General features: G+C 44.8%; 1 protein-coding gene across 1 annotated transcript in view; it reads right to left on the minus strand.

Moving 5' to 3' along the window:
• Positions 1–12,210: 12,210 nt before the first annotated feature.
• LOC144953357 (guanylate-binding protein 1-like) overlaps positions 12,211–27,011 on the minus strand; it is a 39,953-nt gene continuing 25,152 nt past the window's right edge. Inside the window, exons 9-10 of the mRNA XM_078883921.1 lie at positions 25,101–25,183; positions 12,211–12,473 (exon numbers count right to left, since the gene is read on the minus strand). Of these exons, the coding sequence (XP_078740047.1) occupies positions 12,234–12,473; positions 25,101–25,183 (323 nt within the window). The 3' untranslated portion in view covers positions 12,211–12,233. The remainder of the gene's footprint in view (positions 12,474–25,100; positions 25,184–27,011) is intronic.

Here is a 27,011-nt window from a genome sequence, read left to right on the forward strand (position 1 = left end):
GCAATTAAACAATTCATAGAAGCGCTGCAATTGAACGGTTACATTGATGCACAAATCAACAAGGCATTGAATACCAAAACCAAATCAAATAACACGAGCATTGAAACTGCCCGAGTAATTAAAACTATTAAAATACCGTACATTATGGGAGTAACTGATAAACTAACCATATGTTTTGAATAAGAAAACATCCGAGTCAGATTTGGCATGGTACATAAAATACAGAAATTAATCTGGTCCAAAAGATGTGTTACCGAAGCTATCAACAGAAGGTGTGTAAAGGACTAATTGCACTTGTAGCAAACGCTATGTTGGGCAAACAGGATGAATGATCAGCACGAGACTAAAAGAAAACCAAATAAATATTAAATACTCCCAAATACAACTGTCAGCAGTAGCAGAACACGCGTGCCAACAAGGACACTCAATTGATTTTGCTAATGTTGAAGTTCTGTGCAAAACTAGTTACCGAGACTAATTAGAGAATCTATCGAAATTGAAATAAATAAATAAACATTTTAACCAATGGGATAGCTACTGTTGTATATATAAGCCTTTTTCCAAAAATTATATTAAAAATAATTCTGCCAATATATATTTTTAAATAATAATCGATAAAAAAATAAATAAAACAAATACCCTCAAACCCGCTACCTCCCACAAGCACCAAGAATCTGGAGGTCGTAAAAGGCCATTAAGTAATAAACTCCGGGGCAAAAGAAAGTTAACGACTATCTGCAAAATCACCAGATTGTCAAAGGACCACATGACATGAGCTCCCCGGACGTTTTGGACAGTTCACAAACAAATCTCCAGAGCACATAGCAGAGACAAACGGACATTATAACTGGAATATTTTTTTTTTATACGGTAAAAGTTCGAAGCTTGACTATAAGAATAAGTCGATATTATAGACTGCAGTCTACATTAGTGGCTTTATTATCAATTCTCTTACTTTACTCTTATTCACCGCATATATTTTTTTTTATTGTATCTTTCCATTTATGTGACTTTACCAAATTAACCAAAATACATGAGCTCCTGCAATCACGAAAACTTAAGTCCAAGCTAAAGCTATCTCTCCAACCTCCGGATATCAAAATACAACTGGAGAATAAAACACCGATCCCTGGCGACACAGACGTATAACAAAGCTTGGCAAAACACGCGGAATGATGGTGGCAACAACGAGGGGCATTACGAATCTTGGTTAAACATAAAACAAAAAATAACCACGAGATATTAGACCGGAGGAAACTCATAAGAGATACAAGAAATAGGTCCAACACACACAAGACCAGATAATATATATTCCATTGAATCAAAGCCTCCCCGGTCACCTTTGTCTTCCAACAATTTGACACAAACACATGGTAGCCATAAAATACGTATGAAGGGTGTCTGCCCTCGAGATAACAAACACTATGAAGAGGGGGGGGGGGAATGCAAACAAAACATGAACTCTGACGGAAAACAGCCTGTCTGGGGTCACCAAGGGAAGAGGGGGGGGGGCAATCAGGCGCGGCCGCGGAGAGAGGACGGTGACAGAGGGCATTTGTTCTTTTTCTCTCGCAAGAGACGTGCAAAGAGGAGAGATAATTTCACACTTAAGCACGGACACAGACCATGCAATTCAGTCTTGCAAAGGAGCAGGCTGCGGGGCTTGGCCTCGACATTAGCAATCGGTGTGGTGTCTCGCAGAGAAGAGGGGCGAGGTGATGCTCGGTGTTGAGTTCGGCATAGACCGACAGAGTATCGCTGAAAGTTTTATTCTACATTCATCCTGATGTTTTGAGTCGCTTGCAAAGTCAAGGATTGCGATAAGTTGTATTGTACTAAGCTTTCACAGTTGTTTAAGAGGGTGCGAATACAATTTGCATGTTTGAGAGTGAGTCCCAGCTCCCACGAGCAGCTGCAGCTCAAGTTGAACTGACGAGCAACGTCAAGCAATCAACCTCGAGAAAGGGCGGAAAGAGCCAAGCATCGTCCAAGCCAGCATCGCAGAGAACCAGCTGCACGCGCAATCGTGCGTCGCCAGAGAGCACGCAGCAGCGCCACCGAGCGCCACCGAGCAAGGGTGTCAGCTGCCAGTGGACAAGTAACAAGCGTTGTGCTGACTCAGCTCATCCAGCAGGAGAAAGAACCTGACCAGCTGCCCGTGAGGAACAGGAGAGCGCCGGCGGGAGCGTCGTAGGTTCGACCCACACACACAGAGCCGGCCCAGCCACTAAGCGACCCTTGCAATTGCAAAGGGCCCCGTGGCCAGCAGAGGGCCCCCTAGAGTCACTGCTAGCTAGTGGGTGAAAAAAATCATACATCAAAGGGGCCTCCAACCAAATTTTGCTTAGGGCCCCCAAAGGTCTAGGGCCGGCTCTGCATACACACACCGACCAGCACCAGCTGGGAACCAAGACAAGAGTGAGGAACGGCGACCAGCAAACGAGCTGGTGCATTGCCAAAGAGCACGGGGCAGGAGAGAGCACGGGGCAGGAGAGAGCGCACGCAACCAGCTCATCCAGCAGTGGAAGGTGTCTGCAGCTGCCAGCGGAAGAACGAAAAGAGTGATCAACCGTCTTTAAGGACAAGCATCGTGCCGACGCAGCTCATCCAGCAGTGGAAGGAGCCGGCAGCTGCCAGCAGACACTCCCCGAGCGAGAGGGAGCAACGAAGCCGTTTGTATGACACGTCCACCCTCACACGCTCACTGCTCCGCAGGGAACAAACTGAATTTTTGGTACAAGGAATGCCCAACCTAGGCGTCTGCTTTACGCAAAGAATTGATCAAAGAAGACACACGCACACAACACGCATATCGGGACTAATAAGATTGTACCAAAAAGTTATCTTTGTGTTTCAAGAAGGGTTGCCATTCCAAGGTGGTGCGTTAAATATCAACTGATCGTGAAAAGCATTACTGCCCATTGAGTTACGTGGATACGGTCGTTTAGAAGTGTTTTAGTCATTCGTTTTCGTTAATTGCATAATCTTGCCAATGCATTAATTGACGTATACTTTTGCCTTCAGGAAATGTATCTTTATTGCCGTTCGTATGAATGACGTCGCATGCATGTTTTAAGGACGTTTTTCTATCGCCGTATATGCTTGCATTACTCTGAGGAATTAATCGAATGTTCTGTTACCAAATTAACAACGTAATCATTGAGGGTTAAATGTACGGATCAATGAGGAGAACATCTCCAGGGGTACTGTGTTGTTCAATTCCAAGCATAAGAGTTCGCATATTAAACTGTTATGTTTTTGGTTAGAAATTAAAATTGCTTAACACAAAAGAGTCTGAGTGGTGCCTTCCTAAGTTCATGCATAGTAATCTCAATTATGAGAACTGTATACTGCGGTGAGATTTGAATTTGGAGACCTGACATAAACACACTAAGACATAATCAGTAAATGTTAGAGCGAGAATAATTGTAATATCCGATTGATAATACGACCCTAGACAACGAAGCTAAACCTAATGATATTTACTGCATACATTAGCATAATCACATACATGTCCATAACTTAACACTATTACACTTTCATAATTAGCATAATTTATGCGCATAAACGCATACATTGGAATAATTATGGCTAATTACGTATTTCCCTAATCTTCATTAAAGTTTTATTATTTTTAGAAATTGTTCAAGACCGGGCATATGCAACACTACGAACTTAGTGCTGCGTGGACTCGAATAATTAAATAATACATTATTTAAATGCATGCCTATACAGGCCACCATACTAAGTGTAGTCATCTTCTTGGTTCTTTCGGTAAAGTCACGTAGAAGGGAAGTAATAAAATAATAAAAATAAAACATAATAAAATTATTCTCACGACGTTTCGGCCACAACGCAAGCAGCCGTCCTCAGGTGAAAACCAGGTCCGTCGAGGCGACAGAGTCTGAATGAAACAGCACACGAGCTTGGAGCATATATATAAGCTGGGTGCCTTGACAAAGGAATTTGCATATCAAGAGGAATTTAGCATATTTATGGGAAATGCAGGAATGTGATTAGTACTACATATACATGTGCATTATGCAGGATTAACAGCATCAAAGGGAGCTGCAGTTGCTGCTGCTGCAGTTGCTGCTGCTGCAGTTGCTGCTGCTGCAGTTGCTGCTGCTGCAGTTGCTGCTGCTGCAGTTGCTGCTGCTGCAGTTGCTGCTGCTGCAGTTGCTGCTGCTGCAGTTGCTGCTGCTGCAGTTGCTGCTGCTGCAGTTGCTGCTGCTGCAGTTGCTGCTGCTGCAGTTGCTGCTGCTGCAGTTGCTGCTGCTGCAGTTGCTGCTGCTGCAGTTGCTGCTGCTGCAGTTGCTGCTGCTGCAGTTGCTGCTGCTGCAGTTGCTGCTGCTGCAGTTGCTGCTGCTGCAGTTGCTGCTGCTGCAGTTGCTGCTGCTGCAGTTGCTGCTGCTGCAGTTGCTGCTGCTGCAGTTGCTGCTGCTGCTGCAGTTGCTGCCTTATCCATTTTAATATAACACTATGTATTATTCTACCCACCCTAATGTGTATCACACTGCTATATATTTACTATACAATTACGACACCATACATTACTCTGCACACTGCACCATGCCAGTGAGTGGAACGCGGTCTGAAAGTCACTGTAAACGTAAAAGCAGCAGCAGCAACTGCAGCTCCCTTTGGTGCTGTTAATCCTGCATAATGCACATGCATATGCATATGTAGTACTAATCACATTCCTGCATTTCCCATAAATAGGCTAAATTCCTCTTGATATGCCAATTCCTTTGTCAAGGCGCCCAGCTTATATATATATGCTCCAAGCTCGTGTGCTGTTTCATTCAGACTCTGTCGCCTCGACGGACCTGGTTTTCACCTGAGGACGGCTGCTTGCGTTGTGGCCGAAACGTCGTGAGAATAATTTTATTATGTTTTATTTTTATTATTTTATTACTTCCCTTCTACGTGACTTTACCGAAAGAACCAAGAAGATGAATCCCTGCAGTCACGAAAGCTTTAAATCAAAATTGAAGTGTAGTCACCACATCAACGCCTCCATATAAGGAACTAAACAGGTGGACTTCTCCACAAAACTGGCTGTTGGCTGATGAAGCTAGTTGTAATTACTGGCGAAACGTCGTACTCAGATTGTAAATGTTGTGGCTTGGCTCTCCAACACACCGGTGTGCTGTACTAGTGACGAATTGGCACGTTCTGTTTACGTGACAACCCTTTCGAGTTGGCTGTGTCAGGTGGTGGTGGGTTTAACGACATATTTGTGTATTCATGCGATCGAACCCCAAACCCTCTTATGGATTCTGTAAGCCTGTTTACCAACCGCGAGCATCTCAGTCTGAGTGATAAGCAAATCGGAAGTTGCACTCCGATTCGTGAAATTAAAATAAGCGCTGCCGCGTAGCATCTGCCCCAAGTTGTCTCGCAGACTCTCGCGAGATGCGAGGCGCCTCTACCTCTGTATCCACGGGGAAAGCGCATTACATTATGACATCAGTGTATTGCGTGACATCATTATTGATCATTTCGCGGGGGCGTGGCGCTGCTTAGCTGATCAGCTTGCTCGCCTGTTTTGTTGTACAATACTGTACAGTACACTAATTCTGCCCTCAGTCATGGAACCACGAATTGTGCAGCGAGTGGAGGTGCGTGTTGCGTCCGTGGTGCGGAGGAAGAGAGGGAGTGTTGAACTGAGCCCTAAGCCCCTCCTCCTTCTAATCAGCCCTTCCCCCATCATCTCATTGGCATCATCATCATCGTTAATATTAAAAAGTATGGACAGGTAAGGTGATGCGTGTTCATATTTTATGATGTTATGTAATGTACTGTTCGGTGTTGAGTGAATAAACATGCAACTCAGTTAAGCTACCACGTCTGACCATGGCCATGGTTCCCCCAACCCTCTATTTCCCATAGGCTCACAGTACTTTATCAACCGCGAGGGTTTTTCGGGAACCTAACCCTCGGTGGCCCAAGTGCATAAGTTGTTCGGTGTGTATTTATAATAACAACTGTTGTCATAGGGGGTTGGTACCACCTGGCAACAACGCTGCATCCTTGCATCCCACATCATCACAAGGCCTCGTCATTTGATAAATGGCACCCCTGCTCGACCATTTTTAGCTGCTTGTGCAGCAAAGGGCTCCAGTGAGTCATCATCTGTCTGCTAAAACCTGATTTGAAGCTTTCGTGACTGCAGCAATTACTCTTTGGTTCATCTTCTTGGTTCTTCCGGTAAAGTCACGTAGAAGGGAAGTAATAAAATAATAAAAATAAAACATAATAAAATAATTCTCACGACGTTTCGGCCACAACGCAAGCAGCCGTCCTCAGGTGAAGACCAGGTCTGTCGGGGAGACAGCGTCTGAATGAAACACCACCACGCTTGGAGCGTATATTTAAGCTGGGTTGGAAGGGGGGAAGGGCGCCTTGACAAAATAATTTGCATATCAAGAGGAATTTAGCATATTTATGGGAAATGCAGGTATGTGATTAGTACTACTTGTGAAATGCGCCCACCTACGCATTTCACAAGTAGTACTAATCACATACCTGCATTTCCCATAAATATGCTAAATTCCTCTTGATATGCAAATTATTTTGTCAAGGCGCCCTTCCCCCCTTCCAACCCAGCTTAAATATACGCTCCAAGCGTGGTGGTGTTTCATTCAGACGCTGTCTCCCCGACAGACCTGATCTTCACCTGAGGACGGCTGCTTGCATTGTGGCCGAAACGTCGTGAGAATTATTTTATTTTATTATGTTTTATTTTTATTATTTTATTACTTCCCTCCTACGTGACTTTACCGGAAGAACCAAGAAGATGAATCCCTGCAGTCACGAAAGCTTTAAATCGAAATTTACTCTTTGGTTATTTCGGTAAAGTAACGTAGAAAGAAAATAAATTAAATATTAGAATAGGACGTTTCGATTGCAACACAAGCAATCGTCATCAGGTAGAAAACAAACCCAGTAAACTTACATTCTTCCCAAGATTGCTAAATTTGAGAGAGAGACAAAACACAGACACGGAGACACATAGACAGACACACACACATAGACCCACAGAGAAACAACGCCTACGTGTGGAGGCCTTAAATAGAGAGTGAGGAGGGGCAGAGAGAGGGGAGGTGTAGGTAAATTAGCATGTCAATGAGAACGTTGTGTGGAAATCCACCCCGTAGCGGCCGGGGGAGAGAAAGAGCAAATGGACCTATACAAGCCTGGTACATTTTAGAGAGAGAAATATGACGTTTAAGAAAACAAACTTAGTACAATTTTGGAAATGTAATGCAATGCAACACAGAGAGTCGGTTAACACACAGTTAACGCATAGCCTAGTTGATTATGTTCTTCCAAAGATTTCTAAATTAGAAGTTAAGTATGAAATTTTAGAGAAAACAAACTTAAATCCTCCCCATACTTGAAGCTTTTGTGACTGCAGGAATTACTCTTTGTTGCTTTCGGTAAAGTCATGTAGAAAGAAATTAAATTAAATAATAATATAATCTTTGGAAGAACTTAATCAACCAGGCTATGCGTTAACTGTGTGTTAACCATTTCTCTGTGTTGCATTGCATTACACTTCCTCAGTTCACTAAATTTGTTTTCTCCGTGCTTGTTTGCTTAGAAGTCCAGTGCTTAGCTCCTCCGTCTGCTTTGGGCCGGCTGTGCTTGTTTGTTCCACACAACTCTCTCATTGTTTTTTACCAAACCCCGCCGCCCCCCCTCTCTGTCCCACCCTCTCTCTATTTAGGGCCTCGACACATAGTAGGCGTTGTTTCTGTGTGCCTATGTGTGTGTTTCTCTCTGCTTGTGTCTGTCTATGTGTCTCCGTGTCTGTGTTTTGTCTCTCTCTCAAATTTAGCAATCTTGGGAAGAACATAATCAACCAGGTGGGGTGTTGACTGTTGTGTTAGCCGACTGTGTTGTATTTCATTATATTTCTAAGTTTACTAGGTTGTTTTCTACCTGATGACGATTGTTTGTGTTGCAATCGAAACATCGTATTCTATTATTTTATTTATTTTATTTCTACATGACTTTACCGAAAGAACCAAAGAGCATATTTCTGCTGTCGGATCTATTCAGTACTTATCAGCCCGAGATCATGATCTACGGCCAGTACGTAATTTCCCTGTGTTACTGCATTTATTGACGTCACCTGTCCCGGTGATTCAGGGAGGGTCGGTTTACATTGGGCCATCTCCAATGTATACGCGCATGAATGAGTCTTTGCACGACAACATTGATAACGCATCGCCATTACCTATGTGACATCATTAGAGTAGTCCTGGAGTTTTTCACTCTTCCTCGCCATCTGTCCAAAGGTTGATCCATTCTTAGCGAGAATTACAATACGGCATGATCGGTCCACACGGTAAACCGGTGGCCATATATGTAGGGCTGAAACGTGGCAACATTTACCATCTACAGTCACACAACACCATTGTTCAGCGGTGGAAAGCACGCGACTCTCATACACAATTACCACATTTGTTTTCCCCTGTATTTGTGGCAGCACCTATAACGACATCACAAGCATCAGTATCTAGAATGAACAGTAGTAAAAAATCCGGATATGCTAGGAGAGGACCATCAGTCCACCTCGAACAAAGTATTTGACATACCGATTAATCTTCCTCCACCCACCGGAATTGCACCCCTTTTGGTGAGGGCATGCAAGGGTTTCGCTCCTGTAACGAACCGGGATGCAATCTGCAGTAGCAGGAGACAAATCTTAGGAATTGCCACACTTCCTGTACCGAAGTGGGTGTCAGACAATTATTTACGGGTGGACATTTCTCAGGGTCTGTTGCTACACCCTTCCCGCTTACGTCCCAAATATTTAATGGAACTGTAGAAATTACATTTTGAAGGTTTTGGTTTCAGTCTAGCAGCTCTCACTTCAAAAAAACTTCTCGTAACCTCACCAAGTGTTCCTCAAACGTCCTACTAAAAACAATGACGTCTAACTAAAATCAAACATATTTCCCATTGTAAGCCCGACAGTACGAGCTCCATGAGGCGTTGGAAGGAAGGTTGCTGGCACAGTGAGCAATACCATTTGGAAGCGATTAAATTAAACAAGCTCTGCGGTCTCTGAAAAAGTATTTAATTTGGATTCGTCGTCCATAGGAAGTTGCCCAAATCCTGAAGACAGATCCAACATCATAAAATATATCACTCTCGCCAATGCATCTAGTGAGTCAATACCCAGCTAGGAATACACATCCACATTCGTACCTTTCTTTGGTCGCCAGAAATGAATGGAACACCTCATGGAGCCATCTGACTTGTTAACAAGTACGACTGTTGCACCCCAGGGGCTAGTCGATGGAGAAATTATTTATGCTCTTAACATCTCGTCTGTAGCTCGACGGAACTGCTCCTTTTCTAACGGACCCAGTCTATATGAGTTCTGTCTTACGGGTTGAGCAATCCCCAATTTCAATGTGGTGCTTCCTCAAGTCAGTGTACCCTAAAATCATATGGCCTTGACTGAAAATATAATCGAATTTGGGAAGGAGACTTTTAAGTCGGTCTCTTTGACCTTGAGTCGACTCAGGGTTCCGTTGAACGATTTTCTCTGCCCAGGGTGACCCTACCTCATCCATCACTTCCTGTATCCCCACAACTACTTCATCTTCCTGTATTTCACTTGGTGGAAAAATCTGTGCTATTACCGTCCCTTCTTGCAATGTTATCACCTGCTCCAATGTGTTCACAATGTGCATGTACAATCACTGGTTTAATCTTAAAATGGCGTCTGCCGCCGCAAATAAATGCCGACTGATCGTTAGTCCAAATGGTGACACTATAATTGGTGCATCCACGTGTAACCAACACCTATTCTAACAGAAATGGGCTGGAAAAATAATCACCGACTTGCGCTAGACGGAGGGCTGAAAATCTTTGCCATCTCCTCATAGGCCTGTCATAGCATGGCACGTTGATTCTCCGGAATCGTGTAGATGGCCGTCAGCGCTCCATCGTCAAGCACTGCAAGCGCTGCTCAAAGGGCCTCCTTCCTCGCTCCATCGGCTGACTTTGATGACGGCTTCACATTTTTGACAAATGCCACCCAGTCACCTCCAGTCGCTTTGAACTCCTTTATTAGGACCCAACCTTAATGTGTGCTCCTGCATGGCCAAGGCCTTTGAGGTCTGCGATACAGCTTCTAACAGCGGCTGAACCAGTTGATCGGCTCCTGTCTGCTGCGCTCTGAGGGGAAGCGGAGGTTGCTGCCTCTCCTGGAGTATCGGCTCACCACGTGGACAATGGCGGTGGCTACTCAGGCCGCGCAACACCGCTCCTTCCTCCTCTCTCCCCTCCATGATCACTGTCAACAGCTGATCAATCGCGGAGGTAAGGTGGTCCAGTCTCTTTGAAATCAGCTGCCAATTCTCTTGGTTTGGTGATTCTAATTCCTTGGTCCATGGCGGGGCCTCCACCCCCCTTGGAAACATGGCCTGCCAACGGGATTCAGCTCCCGCTGGATTGCAAGTCTCGGGGACTCGAGGTGTTTAGGGTCGATGGTTTTACCTCCAAGGGAGCTCCTCGGTGGGTCTTCTGATACCGTAGACGAAATCTCACCACTGCCACCAGTGTAATGAAGCTCCTTGGAGACATCCATTTTAAGGGGAGTAGAGCATAATTTCTCCAAACGTATATACAGTCCGAGTGTAATGACCGCCACACTCGTAATTGCTATGGTTATCTTTAGTCCCGGTGGTTCTCGAACAGTCAGCCCCGATGGTTTCCACTTATTTGATCTCGAACCGTTGGCCCCGATGTCGTCCACCTCTGGTCGTCGATAAGTTCCCGAGCAAGCACCCCGATCGATCGCGCTCCTCGCTCCCCCTCATATACTCGCTTGGCCCCGCCCCAATCGGACATTGACCCCCCCACTTTATTTTACCACGTGTGTCCTTAATTGAAGAACAGTAACTTCCAGCGACCTGTTTCCAATCGTCTCAACGCACACCTTCAAAAAACTTTCTCTGTACAGTCCCCTGTACAATTATCCAAATCGAGTTCATGTTCAGTGGAACAAGTGTCATGGATTATAGTCAATTGATTAAAATCAATTATTTGCAATTTCAGTACGTTTGTTGAAAACAAAGAGCTGTCTTTTTAAATGTGTCTTCCCATAAACACATTTATTTTGGAATGGACTAATAATTATATGGGCAATTCATTCCTTCGATTTAATTTGGTATTCATCCCTTGCTGTAAACAACAAGGCTCCCATTTTTATGTTAGACATCTACCACAATTGGTGTCCAAACTATAAATTGATGCCATATAATGATTTTCAAATGTATGAGGCAGTCTCCATTCCGTTAGAAAAACGTGTGCACAATTTAATAAAAGAGTGAAGTGAAGTTCAATGGAGGTTGCCATGCAGGCAGCTGTTTGTGTAAATCCGTGAAAGCTCGGTGTTGCACACTGACAGAATATCACCTCCTCGAACAGGTGGAACGTGCAAATTTGAGTATGTAAACACTAAACCTTGTTCAATAAAATTGAGTTGTCCAATTCAAGTGTTTTCACAATATTACTAACGAATATGTTTTAGTTTTAAATGTTTAAGGGCGTTTGCCCTCCGTATGCCTTGCCCAGCACTCAAGACAATCCCAAGACTCAATTCCAAGGCACCATCATATGCATTTCAGTGCCTAGTCCTGCCATCTATTGCAGTATCTGTGAGTTGATATGGACATATTTTGGTCTAGATAAGTGGCTCCCAACATGTTGGATGTCACTTACCCCGAACAGACTTATTAACTTTCCGATTACTTCTATCATTGTCACAACCAGAATGAATATCTTAAAAGTGATTGAATTTTACAACTGTGGGTAGCTCTAGACAAATATCCTATGTACTGCAGGTTTTAAGATGTTGAGAGTTTAATCGCCCAACTCAACAATATCCAGGAACCCAAAAAAATCAAATAACACCCCAACAATATTTGTATATAACAATAGCCACGTCTCACAACAAATTTTGTACAGGAGGAATAATGTTTCACACAATTTACACGTTTTTCAGTCAGACAGTAGGGATTCCCCCATGGGTTACACAATACGAGTTTTTTTTCTTATTCCTATAGAGCATGTTATCTTATTGTGGCAGTCGCAAGTTATAAAGCTAAACATTCTAGTTACACTAAAAGTAGCACCTATTAAAAACCAGATAAAACACACCATTCAGTTGTACTAAATATACTCATTAAAGCAAAACACTTTATTTACATCTTAAATCCGTACCTCCCCTTCAAAAACAGAGATGCAGCCAAGGGTATTGACGGTGCTGCGGCCACAGCCAATCCAACGACCACGACCGTGCCAACGACTGCTAAGGTCCCTATCACAAAATTCTTCAAGGTACTCTGCAACTCCAACTGTTGGCATCTCAGTTCAGCTGCCATGTCCATGCCGGTTTGGTTTGCGATGACCTTCATCTTCAAGGAAAACGCCTCCTCGTTCACCTAAAGGGGGAAAGTAACGAGCAGGTGAATACAATTATAATCTACCCTTTTATGGCGCCTTCACTCGAAAATCACAAGGCGCTATACAAAGCACACACACATGCAATCTCACACCAATCAAGCACAACCCCAAGCCCTTAAAATAATCGCAATTTGAATGAAGGAAACGTCCAGTGGAAGTGAAGTCCACATTCTAGGGGCCACGAGGAGAAGCCCAGTTACCGATAGTACAGAGATATAACCTCGGCACACACAATGGGCCAGATTGGGAAGATCAAAGTACTCTTGTTAGAACATACGGGCAAAAGAGATTTCGTATATATGGGGGAGGAGCAGCATCATAAGAAGCTTTTTAGGTGAGGAGAAAAATCTTGAACCCAGCTCGAAATTGGACCAGAAGCCAGCACAGGGACAATGTGTTCAGCAACAGGACTGGACATTAATAATCTGGCAGCCACATTCTTCATGTGTTGTATCATCATCTTTATTCATGCTCCAAATATTTATCAGAGACATCCGATGAGCTATGAAGCTCTTTTTCACAGATGCCCAAAAGGGGCAGGTCATAAAGTTACAAAAACAATACAAACATGATATAAGTGCAAAGTATAGGAACGGTAAGCAAGTCACTAAACAATTAAAGTATATCAGTGCAAATTGCATAAATACATCCATTCCTGGTGATGTTTCAAGACTAAATGCAAGCTTTTCGAGGCAGAAAAAACAAGAACAACTACAGTCCCAGACCACGCCAAGACAATACCCAGTCCCCCGATAAAATTGCACATGAAAATTTAACTACCGATACATGGGTAAGGATTAAAGTTCCATATCATATTGGCAAATGTGGTTATATTCAGTACGTATCTTCTGCTTGAGGATGTTTTTGAAGGAAGATTTACGATGTTAAGGGAGGAAAGACAATTGATAAAAATGTTGGTGCTGCAGGCTTTATCACCTATTCCAATTATTTTGCTTGAGATAGTTCAAATGACTTGGGTTTCTTGTATTTGACAGTTGGGTTAATGAATTAGCTAAGTATAGTGCAGATTTTCCAATAAGTATTTTATGTATTTTATAAAAATATATATATGGATGAACAGGGCCAAATGTAAATGTATTCTTGCATCAAGTGATGCGCGATTGTATTTGAAGTAGAGGTCACCATGGTGAGTCCTTTATGGAACAACCAGTGCAAATTGAAGAACAGTACGATAAAGTGGGTTTAGTCTGTTTAGTGAGACTTTAGTAGCTGATCTGCAAGCAGCATCACCGTAGTAAAACAGTGGTAGAATTATAGCTTCAGCAATTTGCAGGCATAATAAAATTGGAAAACAATGTTTGTATATAACTTTTTATTCGATTTTCTTTGAGACGTGATCAATATGGGGTTGAAATATGTATTTTGAATCAATTTGTAAACCAAGGTATTTTGATATCTATAATAGGTGATAATGAAACTGGATTTTTTTTGAGGAAAAGAGCATTATCTTTTTTTAGGATTTAGGAGCAATTGTAGTGATGACAATTATTGTTGTATGAAATCGAAATCGTGTTTAAAATTATATTGACTTGATTCTAGATCTGAAGCTTTCGTGACTGCAATGATTCATACTCTTTTGTTTTTTTCGGTAAAGTCACGTAGGAAAAAAATAACATGAAATAAAATTAATGAAAACAACTAAATTAAATCACGACGTTTCGGGCGCAACACAAGCATCCTTCATCAGGTGGGGACAACGTAGCGAGAGCGCAAACACTTGCGTGTCTCAGAGATGGCTGTGAGGAGGGATTATATAGTCGTGGGGCATGGAGGGAGGGGGGCATGGTGTGTGTGGGGGCGGGGTGTGGGCTGGGAGGCAAAGTCTATTGACTTGGTTTGGAAATTCTTCTTCGTGGCTCCTGTCCGACCTATATTGGTCTTTTCCAAATATTCTGCACAGGCCACCGCTTCTGGTGTTGGCATTGCCAAATCTTTAGGAGTGCATTGTGATGCAGCAGGGCATCCCAGGAGATGATCCATGGTTTGCATCTCCTGACAAGAACAGTAGTCGGTTGTGTAGAAGCCCCCCCCCCACCACCATGATGTCATGAGAGTTGCGTCTTCCAAAATCCACTCTCAGTCTGTTTAGGCTCTGCCATGTGAGCCATTTGCAATCAGAGCCAGATGTGATTTACCTGACACTAACATGACAATGACAATGTCATCAGCAAAGATATTTCATTCTCAGTGATATAGGTTTAGTCCAAGATTGTTTAAATAAGATAATGGAATTGGACCCAACACGGAACCTAATGGAACAAACTTTGTTATTTTAATATTTGTGGACAAAATGTTATCACTATGTACCTTTCCAGAACGGTCTGAGAGGTAGCTCTTAAACCATTTCATTTTACTGTCTGGAAATTTTAGTTGATGAAGTAAAGTTGGGCTGTCACCTGATGATGCTAGTTGTAATTACTGGCGAAACATCGTACTTGAATTGTAAATGCTGTGGATTTACTCTCCAACACACCAGTGTGCTGTACTAGTGTAGTGACTTCGCTGGATGTCAACATGCTGGGTGCAGTGCTGGCACTGCGGTGTAGCGACATCGCGGATACCACAGGGGTGTGGGTGTAGTACCGGCCCTAGAGGGGCCCGGTGAGCGCTGAACGATAGCGCTAGATGGCACCACGCTACAAGACAGGGTGTGTGGGTGCTGGCCGAGGGATGAGGTTACTCGAGGCCATGACACTCTGGTTGACCAGTTAAGTCTACAAAGGGGACCCCAGAAGGGGCAAGGGGTGGTCACGTGATTGAGACCCAAATCCTTCCCGAGGATTCTAGAAGGTGGTTCTGGCCAAGGGCGGAGCCAGCCAAGCCGCAGAGAATCTAAGCCACGTCCCGAGAGGGACCGAGGTGATTGTTCATCCTGGAAGAAACCTTCGTCTATGTTCTCCATTCAATGAGTCTCCAACATGTGTACCCAGACCGAAGCTGTTGTTCCCGGTCCGTAGTAGCAGTTGTGTAGTAACTAGTGTAGTTAGCCTGGTGGTCACCACCATAGGTTGTTATTCTAGTAAGAGAGAAAGTTACCCCGTGTGTTGGAAGTGGATTAATGTGTTGCCTCCAAGTCTACGTCTGCGACTCAGTTGAATCCATTACACTAGTAACAAATTGACAAGTTCTGTTTAAGTGACAAACCTTACTAATTGGCAGTGTCGGGTAGTGGCAGGTTTGAACAACACGTAAAACAAATTATAAGATGGATAATATCGGTCGCTAAAGCCTCTATGTTAACTGACAGTCTTGTGAGTAGAATCTTATGGTCAATGATATCAAAGGCTTTTGACAAGTCGAGGAATAGTGCACAACAGGAGTTGCCTTTATCCAGGTTACTGGAGAAAAAAATTGATACAGTGCAGTCATTTTTCATATTATTGGGTCTTTCGGTAAAGTCACGTACATAGGTAAAAAAATATATAACAAAAAATGACAAAAAACTATGTTTCAATCGCGACACAAGGCTTCATCATCTGGAAGAAAAAAGAGGGGGACAGCTGCTGAGGCAGACTGTTGTAAAGGTTTAAAATTGGTAAAGCCCAAGGGTCATAAACGAAGTGGGTGTCTTTATTGAAGCGCTACAGTAGTAAGACAAAGTATCGTTTCTTACTTGGGGAGTACATATATTGCTTAATGTTCCTTAGTTATTCAAATCGAAGAGGTTATTTGATCTTTTTTGTTTTATTCCAGGCTATCTCTAGTTTTTAACTAATTCAGAAATGTTCGGATCAAACCAAGGTTAATGATCACCCTTTATTCTAATCTTATTTAAGTGGCCATGTTTGTCAATTATTTTTAGGAATTGGTTTTGAAAATATGTCCAATCACTTTCAAATAAAAATATTAAAAAATACTTTTAAAAAAACACGCTTTAATGAAATGTACTGTCCGAGCTGCCCCTCCCCCTGCCCCCATCGCCCCTCCCCTCCTTCCACATCCTCCGCCCCTGGGAATGGCTCCCCGAGGCTTGCCGTGACATAAGGGACCGTGGTGATTTACAGGCAACGTCAGTTGAGCGTGGACAATTAGAGACGTTAAAAATATTGTTTAAAAATATCTAGTTTTTATTTTTAATGATCAGTATGACATAGCTATACGAAGTTTGCAGTCGATACGACATTGGGAATACAGTTGAAATTGAGTTACAAGATTTTTGGATACAACAACACATACAGTAAGTTAAATAAAGGCGTGTAAAAAGTTGAAAAATATGTTTTGGATTTTTTTATGATAGAATATCGTGTTGTCATCAGTATGACATACCTATACGAAGTTTGCAGTTGATAGCACATTGGGAAGTGTGTAAAAATTGAGTTACAAGATTTCTTTTTTGAGGATACAATAGACGAAGTGAGTTAAATAAAAGCGTGTAAGAATTGGATTTTGATCAGCATATTCTAGTCAGAATGGAAAGTGTCATGTTCTAGATTTGAAGTTTTCGTGACTGCAAGGATCCATACTCCTTGGTTCTTTCGGTAAAGTCACAAAGGACCAAAGAATAAAGTGTCATGTATAAATGATTGGAGGTCAAAATGTTTTAAAGACCATTTTATAATGATTTCATGAGGTGTTTTAGTGATTCTTGCATGATTAATGCCAAAGATAATGGCATGGTCACTGAGCTGATTACCTAATACTTCTATTTTTTTTTTACGAGGTGATTTTGTTAATATCACATTAAGTATGGATGCACCAATTTGAGTTTTGGTATATTGGGTCGAGTGGTTGAAGTAATCAATTGATATAGATTGTACTGATTTGTTAAGTCTAATGCATCATGTTTAGCGAATTGCAATTTAGGGTGTGTGGATGGAAAGGCTGCAGGATAAAATGAACAGACTCCCAACAGTTTGGGCTTAGGCTTCTGATAGTGACCATAACGTAGAGATGGCATGCGAGGCCTCCAAGGTGGTAGTCGTCTGTCTTCTTCAATGATCCTTGCCAAAATGAATACTGAGAGGCCAACGAAAAATCGTCAGTGACGGAATTTGACCTGCAGGTCAGCGGTAAGATGTGAGAATGTAGGGCGGTGACTAGGACTATATGGGTGAGGATCATCATAGCACATCATACATCGACAAGGGGGCTGATCGTGGACAGGGATGAGCAACTGTTTTCATAAGACAATGCAACACTAACAACCTAGGACCCTACCAAGGCACGTTGGATACGAGCTGTGGCAGACTAGTTGAATAACTCTTCGAGCCAGATGCAAGCCATGGTGAGCTGCTCCCGAGCCGAATTGTTGGGCACAATGGTGAGGCACTCAATGTGTGGCAGTGCTATGGTACTCCCTGGTTAATGGAAAGCTGACGACAACTAGGGAGAGCCAGATATGAACTGCAGTGGGCTGGTCGAGTAACGAGCGAGGCACAAGCTATGGCAGGAACAGTCAAGAAGGCGAACTGGACACAAACCACACCGGTGAACTGCATGGCAAGGCAAGCCGAGTGGAAGCCACAGTGAGCTGGCCAAGAACCGAGCAGGCAGACAATGATGAGGCAGTCAGATCACAGAAGTAGCAGACCAGCACCATCCAAGTGGTTAAAATCCACGTTCTATGGCCAAGGATCACGCAACGGGGCAGCAAACAGAGACTGTGAATCAGGTAGGCTTCTCAGACAACTCAAGGGTTGCGATGGAGGTGTCATATGCTCTGGCTTAGGGGTGACAGACTTGGAGGCAACCGGAGACCAGAGGCAGGCCTAATCAATTTGATGGCATCAGGAGTGTGTTGACGTGTAAATGCCTTCTGTGGAAACGTATAACACCACTCTAATACTACGCTGCACACTAGTGTAGTGGCATTACTGGGTGATGCCACTGCTCCCCGGTTGTAGTGCCAGTCCCAGGTCAACAGAGGGCGGAAGAGTGCCCGGATCGAGCTGGGCCATGGCACTAAGGTTGAACCCAGGGGGGGTCGTGATCGGAGGTATGGACCCTATGACCCCAAAAGGGAGCTGGGGAGATGACGTGTCCAAAACCCATATCCTTCTCGAAGGTTCGAGGAGGAGGGCGTGGCCAGGAGCGGAGAGAGCTGGGACTGACTATATAAGCCGGACCCCTGAATGGGTTCGGCTGCTGTTGTATACTTGAAGACCCGAAGCCGTCACCCTGAAGAGGAGCCCGAAGACGGGACCCAGACCTCAGCCAGGGTCTGGTCGACGTCAGCCTCCCCAATGCGAGGCGCGCGTTAGCCTGCAGGATATATCTCCATAGAGTATCGGGTGGAAGGGGCCGTTACCCCATCGTGTTAAGGTTGCGTTGTTATAATAAAGTTGTTGCCTCCAAAGAAGTCTCACTCTCCGTTCTACCCACTACACTAGCAATATACTCCACGATAAAACTACATAGCACCCTATACTACAATGCACAATACTACTATACTGTACTACACTGCACACCAATGATACACTATAATACACTGCACATTACCACACTACTTTAATATCCTGCTGCAAAATACAATACTTTATTACACTGCAAACTAATACACTGCTTTACTACACTGCACACTAATACTCCATATACTACACTGCATGCTAATACGATACTACACTACATCATAATACACTACTTCATTACACTTCACACCAATACTATACTTTGCACTGCACACTAATATTACACTGTACAGCACACAAAGCAGAGGTCGCAAACGGGTTTTGATTCCTTACCCGTACCCGGCTCTCTTCTCAAACAAAACATCAAGGAATGGTAGTTTGCCATCCTTCTCTACTTCCATGGTGAATTGTTCCCACCTGATGACGGACGCTTGTGTTGCATCCGAAACGTCGTGATTTAGTTTACTTTTATTTATTTTTAATTTTTCACCTACGTGACTTTACCGAAAGAACCAAAGAGTATGCTGCCTTACCTCATCAATCGATCGGCTGCCGATGACCATCATTGACGAGAAGGAAGGGGAAAGAGCCGACGCTGTGTGACCTGAGCAGCTGCTGTTCCCCACGGTTTGAAAAGCTGACATGACCGAACCCAGGCAGCCGCTATTCTCCGCAGAGTGGCACGCTGAAATCGCTGGGCCAGAGCCAAAGCCTCCCCTCACCAGATTTCGGAGCCAGAGCCACCACCTTTCCTTGCAGCATGGCATGGCCGAGATTCTGGTGCAGTAGCTACCGCCTCTCATCATTGTTGGCTAAACTGCAGACCGCAGCCACCCTGTTCATGCGGGGGCTGCTTCCAGCGGTGTCGCAAACTGAAGCTGTGCCACCCGAGCTACCAACAACAGGCACCTGGCCAGACCATACACACACCTCGTCATCAAACCCCTCATCACCATTATCACCTGCACACCACTCGAGTGCAGCGACCTAGTGCGACATGGCGGGATAAAAGTGGGATGCATCAAAATTAATATAGAAAAGGCTAGAAAGACGCACTGTAGCGGCGGCCACAGGAACGTCCGTGCTCGCAGGAGCAATAGGGCGACATCCCGTTAAGGTGTTGGTAGACACGGGAGCATCAATCACCATCCTGTCTGTGCTTGTGTTTGACATGCTACCTACAGCTAAACGTTGCCTAGAACTGGTACACAGTAAATTTGTTGCAGCAAACGGGGGTAGCTTGGGAATTGTTGGAAAAGTAAAGACGGAAATCTGCATACAGGAAATGTGTATATCAGGCCCGGTATTGGTTTCTTCGTCTCTAGCAGTGCAATGTTTATTGGGAACCGATTTATCTAGGTCGGTTACCCATGAACATCCAAATGGACCAGGGCTATATAGAGACACCGTCGGGAAGACTTATGCATTTTTTGTGGCCAGGCACAAACAGGGAAAACCGCAAGAGTACATGCCCTGGTAAAGGAATAAATGGTGACTCTGCCGATGGTGCACGTGTTGATTCCATTGTGCTATCACTTGCCACTAATAACATCACGCACAGACACACCGATTACAGTATCACCAATGGGGCCAGCTATTAGTTGGCTTTCATTAGTGGCTACGGACACCATTTTGAGACGGAACGAAAGATTGTGCACAGAGGTTCTAAACACATCTGAGCAGGCGGTTACACTAAGAGAAGAGACAGTGATAGCCCAGATCTCCCCCACACGAGAAATACAGGAAGATGAAGTAGTAGCAGGGATACAAGAAGTGAATAATCGGGTAGGGTCCCCTTGAGATCAACTGAAAAGTGTCCTACAGGAATGCTAGGACATTTTCAGGTAAAGGCCCATATGATCTAGGGTGCATCGACTTGATGCAGCACCATATCGAAATAAGGAGTACGGCAGAACTAGTATCGAGTAGGGCCAGCATAAAAAGAGCAGATTCGTCGAGCTACAACTGAGATACTACGAGCGGAGATAATCTCTCCAACCAGGCCCTGGGTAGCACTGGTGGTGCTCGTTAAGAAACCTAATGACCCCATGAGGTTTTGTGTGGATTTCTTGTGCCTAAATAAAGTTATACTAGCAGATGCGTACCCCCTGCTGCGTATTGATCACTCGTTAGATGCGTTAGCGGGATACATTTTTCCCTACGTTAGATATGCTATCAGCATTTTGGCAGCTTCCCCTGGATGACGAATCTAAACTCAAGACTGCATTTCAAACACCGCAAGGCTTATTTAAATTTAATCACCTTCTGATGGGATTGCTCACAGTACTGACAACCTTGCAACGCCTCGTGGAACTCGTGCTATCGAGCCGACAGTGGGAAGCATGTCTGATCTACTTAGCCGTTATTTGTATTTAGTAGATCTTTTAACGATCACCTTTTGAGGTTATGACAAGTTTTTTTTTTCAAGGTGTGAGCCGCTAATTGAAACTGAAGCCATCTAAATGCCACTTCATACCGGACTGATGTATTTGGGACATGTGGTCAGCGGGAAAGGGGTAACAAAGGACCCTGAGAACTTGTGCGATGAAAAATTGGCCTACACCTACTTCGGTACAGGAGGTGCGGCAATTTCTGGGGTTTGTACCGCAATTCACTACAGTAGTGAAACCTTTGCATGTCCTCATGCCAAAAGGAATCCGATTCCAATGGGGGGAGGAGGAAGAAACAGCTTTTCAAGCACTTCCTTTGAGGTTGACTGATGCTCCCCCACTAGCATACCTGCATTTTTCACTACTGTTCGTACTAGACATGGATTCTGGTGATGTGGGTATTGGGGCTGAGTTCCCACAAATACAGGTGAACGTAGAAGTGGTCATTGCGGTCGAGATTCACGTGCTTTCCATCGCAGAGCAATGGTACTTTGTTACTCAGAACTCCTTGCAGTGGTTAACTTTGTTACTGTTTTCGGCCCCTACCTATATAGTCGCTGGTTTGAAATTTTCTTTGCGCATGGATCAACCGTCGGGACAGATGGCTAGGTGGATTGAAAAACTGCAGGAATACTCTTACAACATAACACACAGAAAAGGTACTCATCACTGTAATGTGGACACGCTATTGAGATTACGGTGGAAAACTTGCGTACTTGTACAATGGGAGTGGCTCAATGTAAACCGACCCTCCCAGAATCGCCGGGACTAGCGACATAAATAAATCCGGCAGTATATGATAAGAGCAGTTCACCCGTAGATCATGATCTCGGGTTGATAAGGACCAAATAGGTCCGCGTTCAAAAAGATGACTGACTGGATTCTCTCACCGCACAGGCAGCTGAATCAGCAAAAACTATAAAAGCAGGGGCGCCATTTGTAAGATGGTGAGGGCTAATGATAAAGTGGGATGCTAGAATGCAGCATCGCTCCTTGGTGGTACACACCCCCCTGCGACAGAAGTAACTGTTAGAATTGTACGCTGAACAACTTATGCATATGGGCCACCGTGAAACACTGCTTACACTACAATCTTGCTACTATTAGCCGGGGATGTCAAAGGATGTGCGGAATTGGGTAAATCGATGTCAGGATTGTGCTAAGAGGAAACCTCCTTTCACCCATACAGCTGCTCCTGCAGTTGATCGTAGTATCAAGTGTGAATGAGCTGGTAGCATTAGACATTCTTGGTCCGTTCCCAAAAACGCCTAGGGGAAATAAATATTTGATTTTCAGGACGGCATATTTCACTTGTTGGCCCATTGCATAGCCATTGCCAGGCAGGACGGCTGCAACTATATCAGAAATATTTCTCCACGGGTATGTATTGGATTGGACATAGGTCCCCCTGAGAAACTGCTCACAGACCAGGGTCGAAATTTTTCTGCTAAACTATTGCACGATGTCTGTGACATGGGCACAAATATCATTGGAACCTCACCGTACCATGCTCAGCCTGACGGACAGATGGAAAGGCTCAACCACACGCTGTTTGCTAGGCTGTGCCATGTTAACACGTATGACCAGATGGACTGGGACTTGCATATTGCAGGAGTTCTTGGTGGCATACCGAAGAGCGCCACACGCGTCGACCAGGCTCTCCCCCCTTCTTTTTGATGTCCGGGAGATCCAGAGCCACCAATTAAAGACCAACTTGTGGCTCTCCTGGCTTAATCAGTTTTAATGGCTGGCCTCGCTCAGACTGCCACTAAAAAGGTTGCTAAAAGCTAGAAAAGTCGCAATGCAAAATCTGGCACATCGTAATCATAAAACGAACACGTGCAGAAAATAATGGAAACCCCAGGGTCTTTCAAGCAAGGGGATTGGGCCTGGTTACACTTTCCCCAGGTCCGGGTAGGCACGTCGGCTAAACTGCACAGTCCCTGGCAGGGTTCTCTAGAGCTTGTCCAGGTGCTCCACCCACCAAGTATACGCATCCAGATTGGGCGCCAGCGATGGGTGGTCCACCCGAGTGGCTTGGAACCATTATAAGGAACCACCGACACAAGGTGTCATTCAGGTTCAGAAAGGCCAGGTCTGGGGGAGTCGCGACAAAATCTGGGGACAGAAGCGCCCGCCCCAGAAAAGTACTGCTTCTGCACTCTCCCTCCTTCTCAGGCATGACCCCAATGAAGATAAAGAGGATGCGGGGTGCAAATGCAGTCGTCATCCAAGCACACACTAGGGAGAGGCACCACCAGGCTGAGCATGCCGTTCGACCGCACAGACGAAAATTCGTGAGGACGGTTGAAGGGGGTGTAAGTGTTCGGTTGTGTATTTCCATGTGTATAGATGTTCCCTTTTACCAGTGTATTAAACGTAAGAGTAAGCTGGGTTGACCGTAATGGCTTCCTCCTTTTGTTTCGAGGGCCAATGTTTAAGCGTTGACCTAGATGACAATGTGTAGGGAAGAATTCCTTGTGATATCCCATGGTCCAACAATGTTATATCTCCTGTTGTTAAAAATCCAGTGTTTTATAGCCAAAACTGCTGTATTTTCATTGGGGGTGGGGTGATGTAGGGGACTGTAGATAAAAAGTGTTAATTAAAGTGTACACGTTGAGATAATTAATAACAGGTGGCCATAAGGCACTATAGATAATTCATTAAATAATACACGTTCAGATGATTGGGAACAGGTGGCAGAGGGGCGCTGTAAAGGGGACAGTGAAATGTACACGTTGAGACACGTGCCATAGTGGGGTGAAGGGCACTTTTCGATAGGGGCGGGGCCGAGAGGGTTTATAAGCAGAGAGATGCCTGCAGTCTGGGTGCTTGCCCATGGACCAACAAGGTTAATCTGTGGGAAATTCTACAATGTGCTCAATGTGCCACGTTTAACTGCCACTAAAATAACTCTCATAGCAGATATGGAACTCCATAACTTTTCCCCTTCAATCCATGTCAAATTTTTCCCATTACACATTGCTCTACCAATTATGTCTATGAGAGCCGTCAAGCCTTGTGGATCCTTGCTTTGGTATCCTTGTCCAGTCCATAGCCATCATCTTGCATGCAGACCAAGCTCGGCTTGCTCTGCTCATATATGGACAGCCAGCAGAGCTGTTGTGTGACAGGCAACCATAACAATAATGCGCACGGCTCCGGGGTGTGAACTCGGATGATGCCAAAGTAACATTTGCCGGTGCACTGCCTACCCCAGTACCCCCCCCCCCCCACCGTCTTTGTTTGGACCTAGTTCTCACAAGCTCTGCCTTCGCCCTCACACTGTTTTAAAGGCAACCAGTCCACTGCAGAACGGCCTTGGAGGTCTTTCCGCACCTTTCCCTTGTTCCAACTACATATCATGGGAAAATCGTCAAACAGACATGCACCATGAGTTGTCATTATTCATTCTCCCAACCAGGGCATCCTGCACAAAGTACAAAGAGGAAGGGACTTAGTGCAGAGTCCTGGTGCACTCCTAAACTCCTGATGCAGCATTTAGACCTTTTGTAAAGGCTTGTCACAAATATCCTTACTCTGTTTGTCACAAGCCTCACTTGGGTTTCAGGAACCCCCAAATTATCTCTTTCTCCAGAAGCAATCTCGTTGTGGCCAGAAGAAATCAATGTACAGACTTATGGTAGCTGCCTGACGATGCTGTTTGTGACCACCAGCAAAATGTCCATACCCAATTGTTGAACGTTGTTTGGATTGCTCTCCAGCAAACGGCGGCGACTTGTCCCAAAAATCTATTACGAATTGTGTAAGAATCCTCCACATGTGAGAGTCGTGTGCGAGATTGTGAGCATATAATAGGAGGACGGTGTATGGTCCTGCTCACCTTTGCCAGATCCTCCACGGCCTGTGCTTTAGCACCATCATGAAGTTGCTTCTTAAGCACAACCTCATGGCCATGTTTGTGATCTAGGGAGAGTGACAATCCAGGTTACAGGGTTGTGTCAACGGAACCAAGACATTAAACCATGAATCCTATTTACAGGTTTCCCTTGCTTTATGCGGTAGACGCATTCCAAAATAAGAGGCGCACAAAAATCGCATTAATCGAAGCCATGTTCACGGTAAAACATACATTCTGAAACCTTCTGCTTCTCCCCCCCCCCCCCCCACAGAGATGCACTTTCACCACTCGACAATAGTATGCGGGGAAATGCAAACAATTAACACCTTACTTTTTGGTTCTTTCGTTAAAATCACGTAGGTAGAAAACAATATATCACGACGTTTCGATCGCAACACAAGCGACCGTCATCAGGTGAGACAATTACAGCAGGGAAACTGCTGAAGCAGTCGAGAGAGCTGCCGTGACAAGAGGCTATATAGGTAGGGCATGTGGGCGGGGCCAGAGATGGGAGAGAGAGGGGGGCGGGCCAGTAAGATGAGTGGTGGCCAGAGAGCTCGCAGGGGGAGAAAGAGCAGGGGGGGGGCAGAGCAAGATCTACGGCGGGGACGGGAGAGCTTGCCAGGGGGAGAGGGAGGGGCAGAGCAAGATCGGCGGCAGGGGACGAGTGGGACAAGGGAGGAGAGAGAGCTGCCACGACAGGAGTAAGTGATTGGCGGCAGGGGGGAGAGGGGGGGTTTGGGCAGAGATAATGGTGGGGAGGCAAAGGGGGGAGAGAGGGGGGTGGGGCATAGATAATCGGTGGTAGGGGTAGAGAGAGAGGCTGTGTTAGTGAATGTGGCTCAGAGAGTCGAGAATAGCTGTTAACATAAGCAGGCAGGAAGGGGGACATCACCACCAGTTATGACTTAAACCGGTTAATAACGTCCTTCCAATGATTGCTCAGTTTGTTTCCCTCTTCTCGGTTGAAATTGTGTCTGTGTTAATATATCTGGATGGCTTCATGGACAAATCTTTGAAGGTAGCCCGAAGGTTTGCCGAATACCTTGGTCTCGGAAAAAACAATATCGTGTGAGCCCACCGCGTTAAAACAGTGATCCGCCATGGCAGAGGTATTGGTTCTGCCGTGTCTCAAATCTGCTTTCTGTTCGCGAACACAGTCCGAGACATGTCGTTTTGTTTCCCCAATGGAACTGCTGCGGCAGACACAACTTAGTTTGTAGATACCAGGGTATTGCATATCAGGAATCACATCCTTCACAATTTCAACCGAGAAGAGGGATACAAACTGAGCAATCATTGGAAGGACGTTATTAATCGGTTTAAGTCATAACTGGTGGTGATGTCCCCCTTCCTGCCTATGGTAACAGCTATTCTCGACTCTCTGAGCCACATTCACTAACACAGCCTCTCTCTCTCCCCTTACCACCGATTATATTATCTATGCCCCACCCCCCTCTCTCCCCCCCTTGCCTCCCCTCCCTTATCTCTGCCCCCCATTCCCCCCTGCCGCCGATCTTGCTCTGCCCCCCCTCTCTCTCTCCCCCTGGCGAGCTCTCCCGTCCACCGCCAGTCTTGCTCTGTCCCCCCCCCTCTCTCTCCCTCTGGTGTTGCGATCGAAACGTCGTGATCTATTATTTTCTACCTACGTGACTTTACCAAAAAAACCAAAGAGTATGAATTCCTGCAGTCACGGAAGCATCAAATCCTGCATAAATACCTTACACAGTACAAAAAGTTTTTAAATACAGTAAATAAACAATTAAAATGCACCCACGAGTATACGGAGTGAGAGATATGTTCACCACAACAGGTGAGGATGTCACGAGTCTGTGGACAGCATGAGAAACTACGAGACTGAGTCCATTGGCATATTTACCCAAGGCATGATGT

Source organism: Lampetra fluviatilis, chromosome 75, assembly GCF_964198595.1.
Source record: "Lampetra fluviatilis chromosome 75, kcLamFluv1.1, whole genome shotgun sequence".
NCBI classification, from domain to species: domain Eukaryota; kingdom Metazoa; phylum Chordata; class Hyperoartia; order Petromyzontiformes; family Petromyzontidae; genus Lampetra; species Lampetra fluviatilis.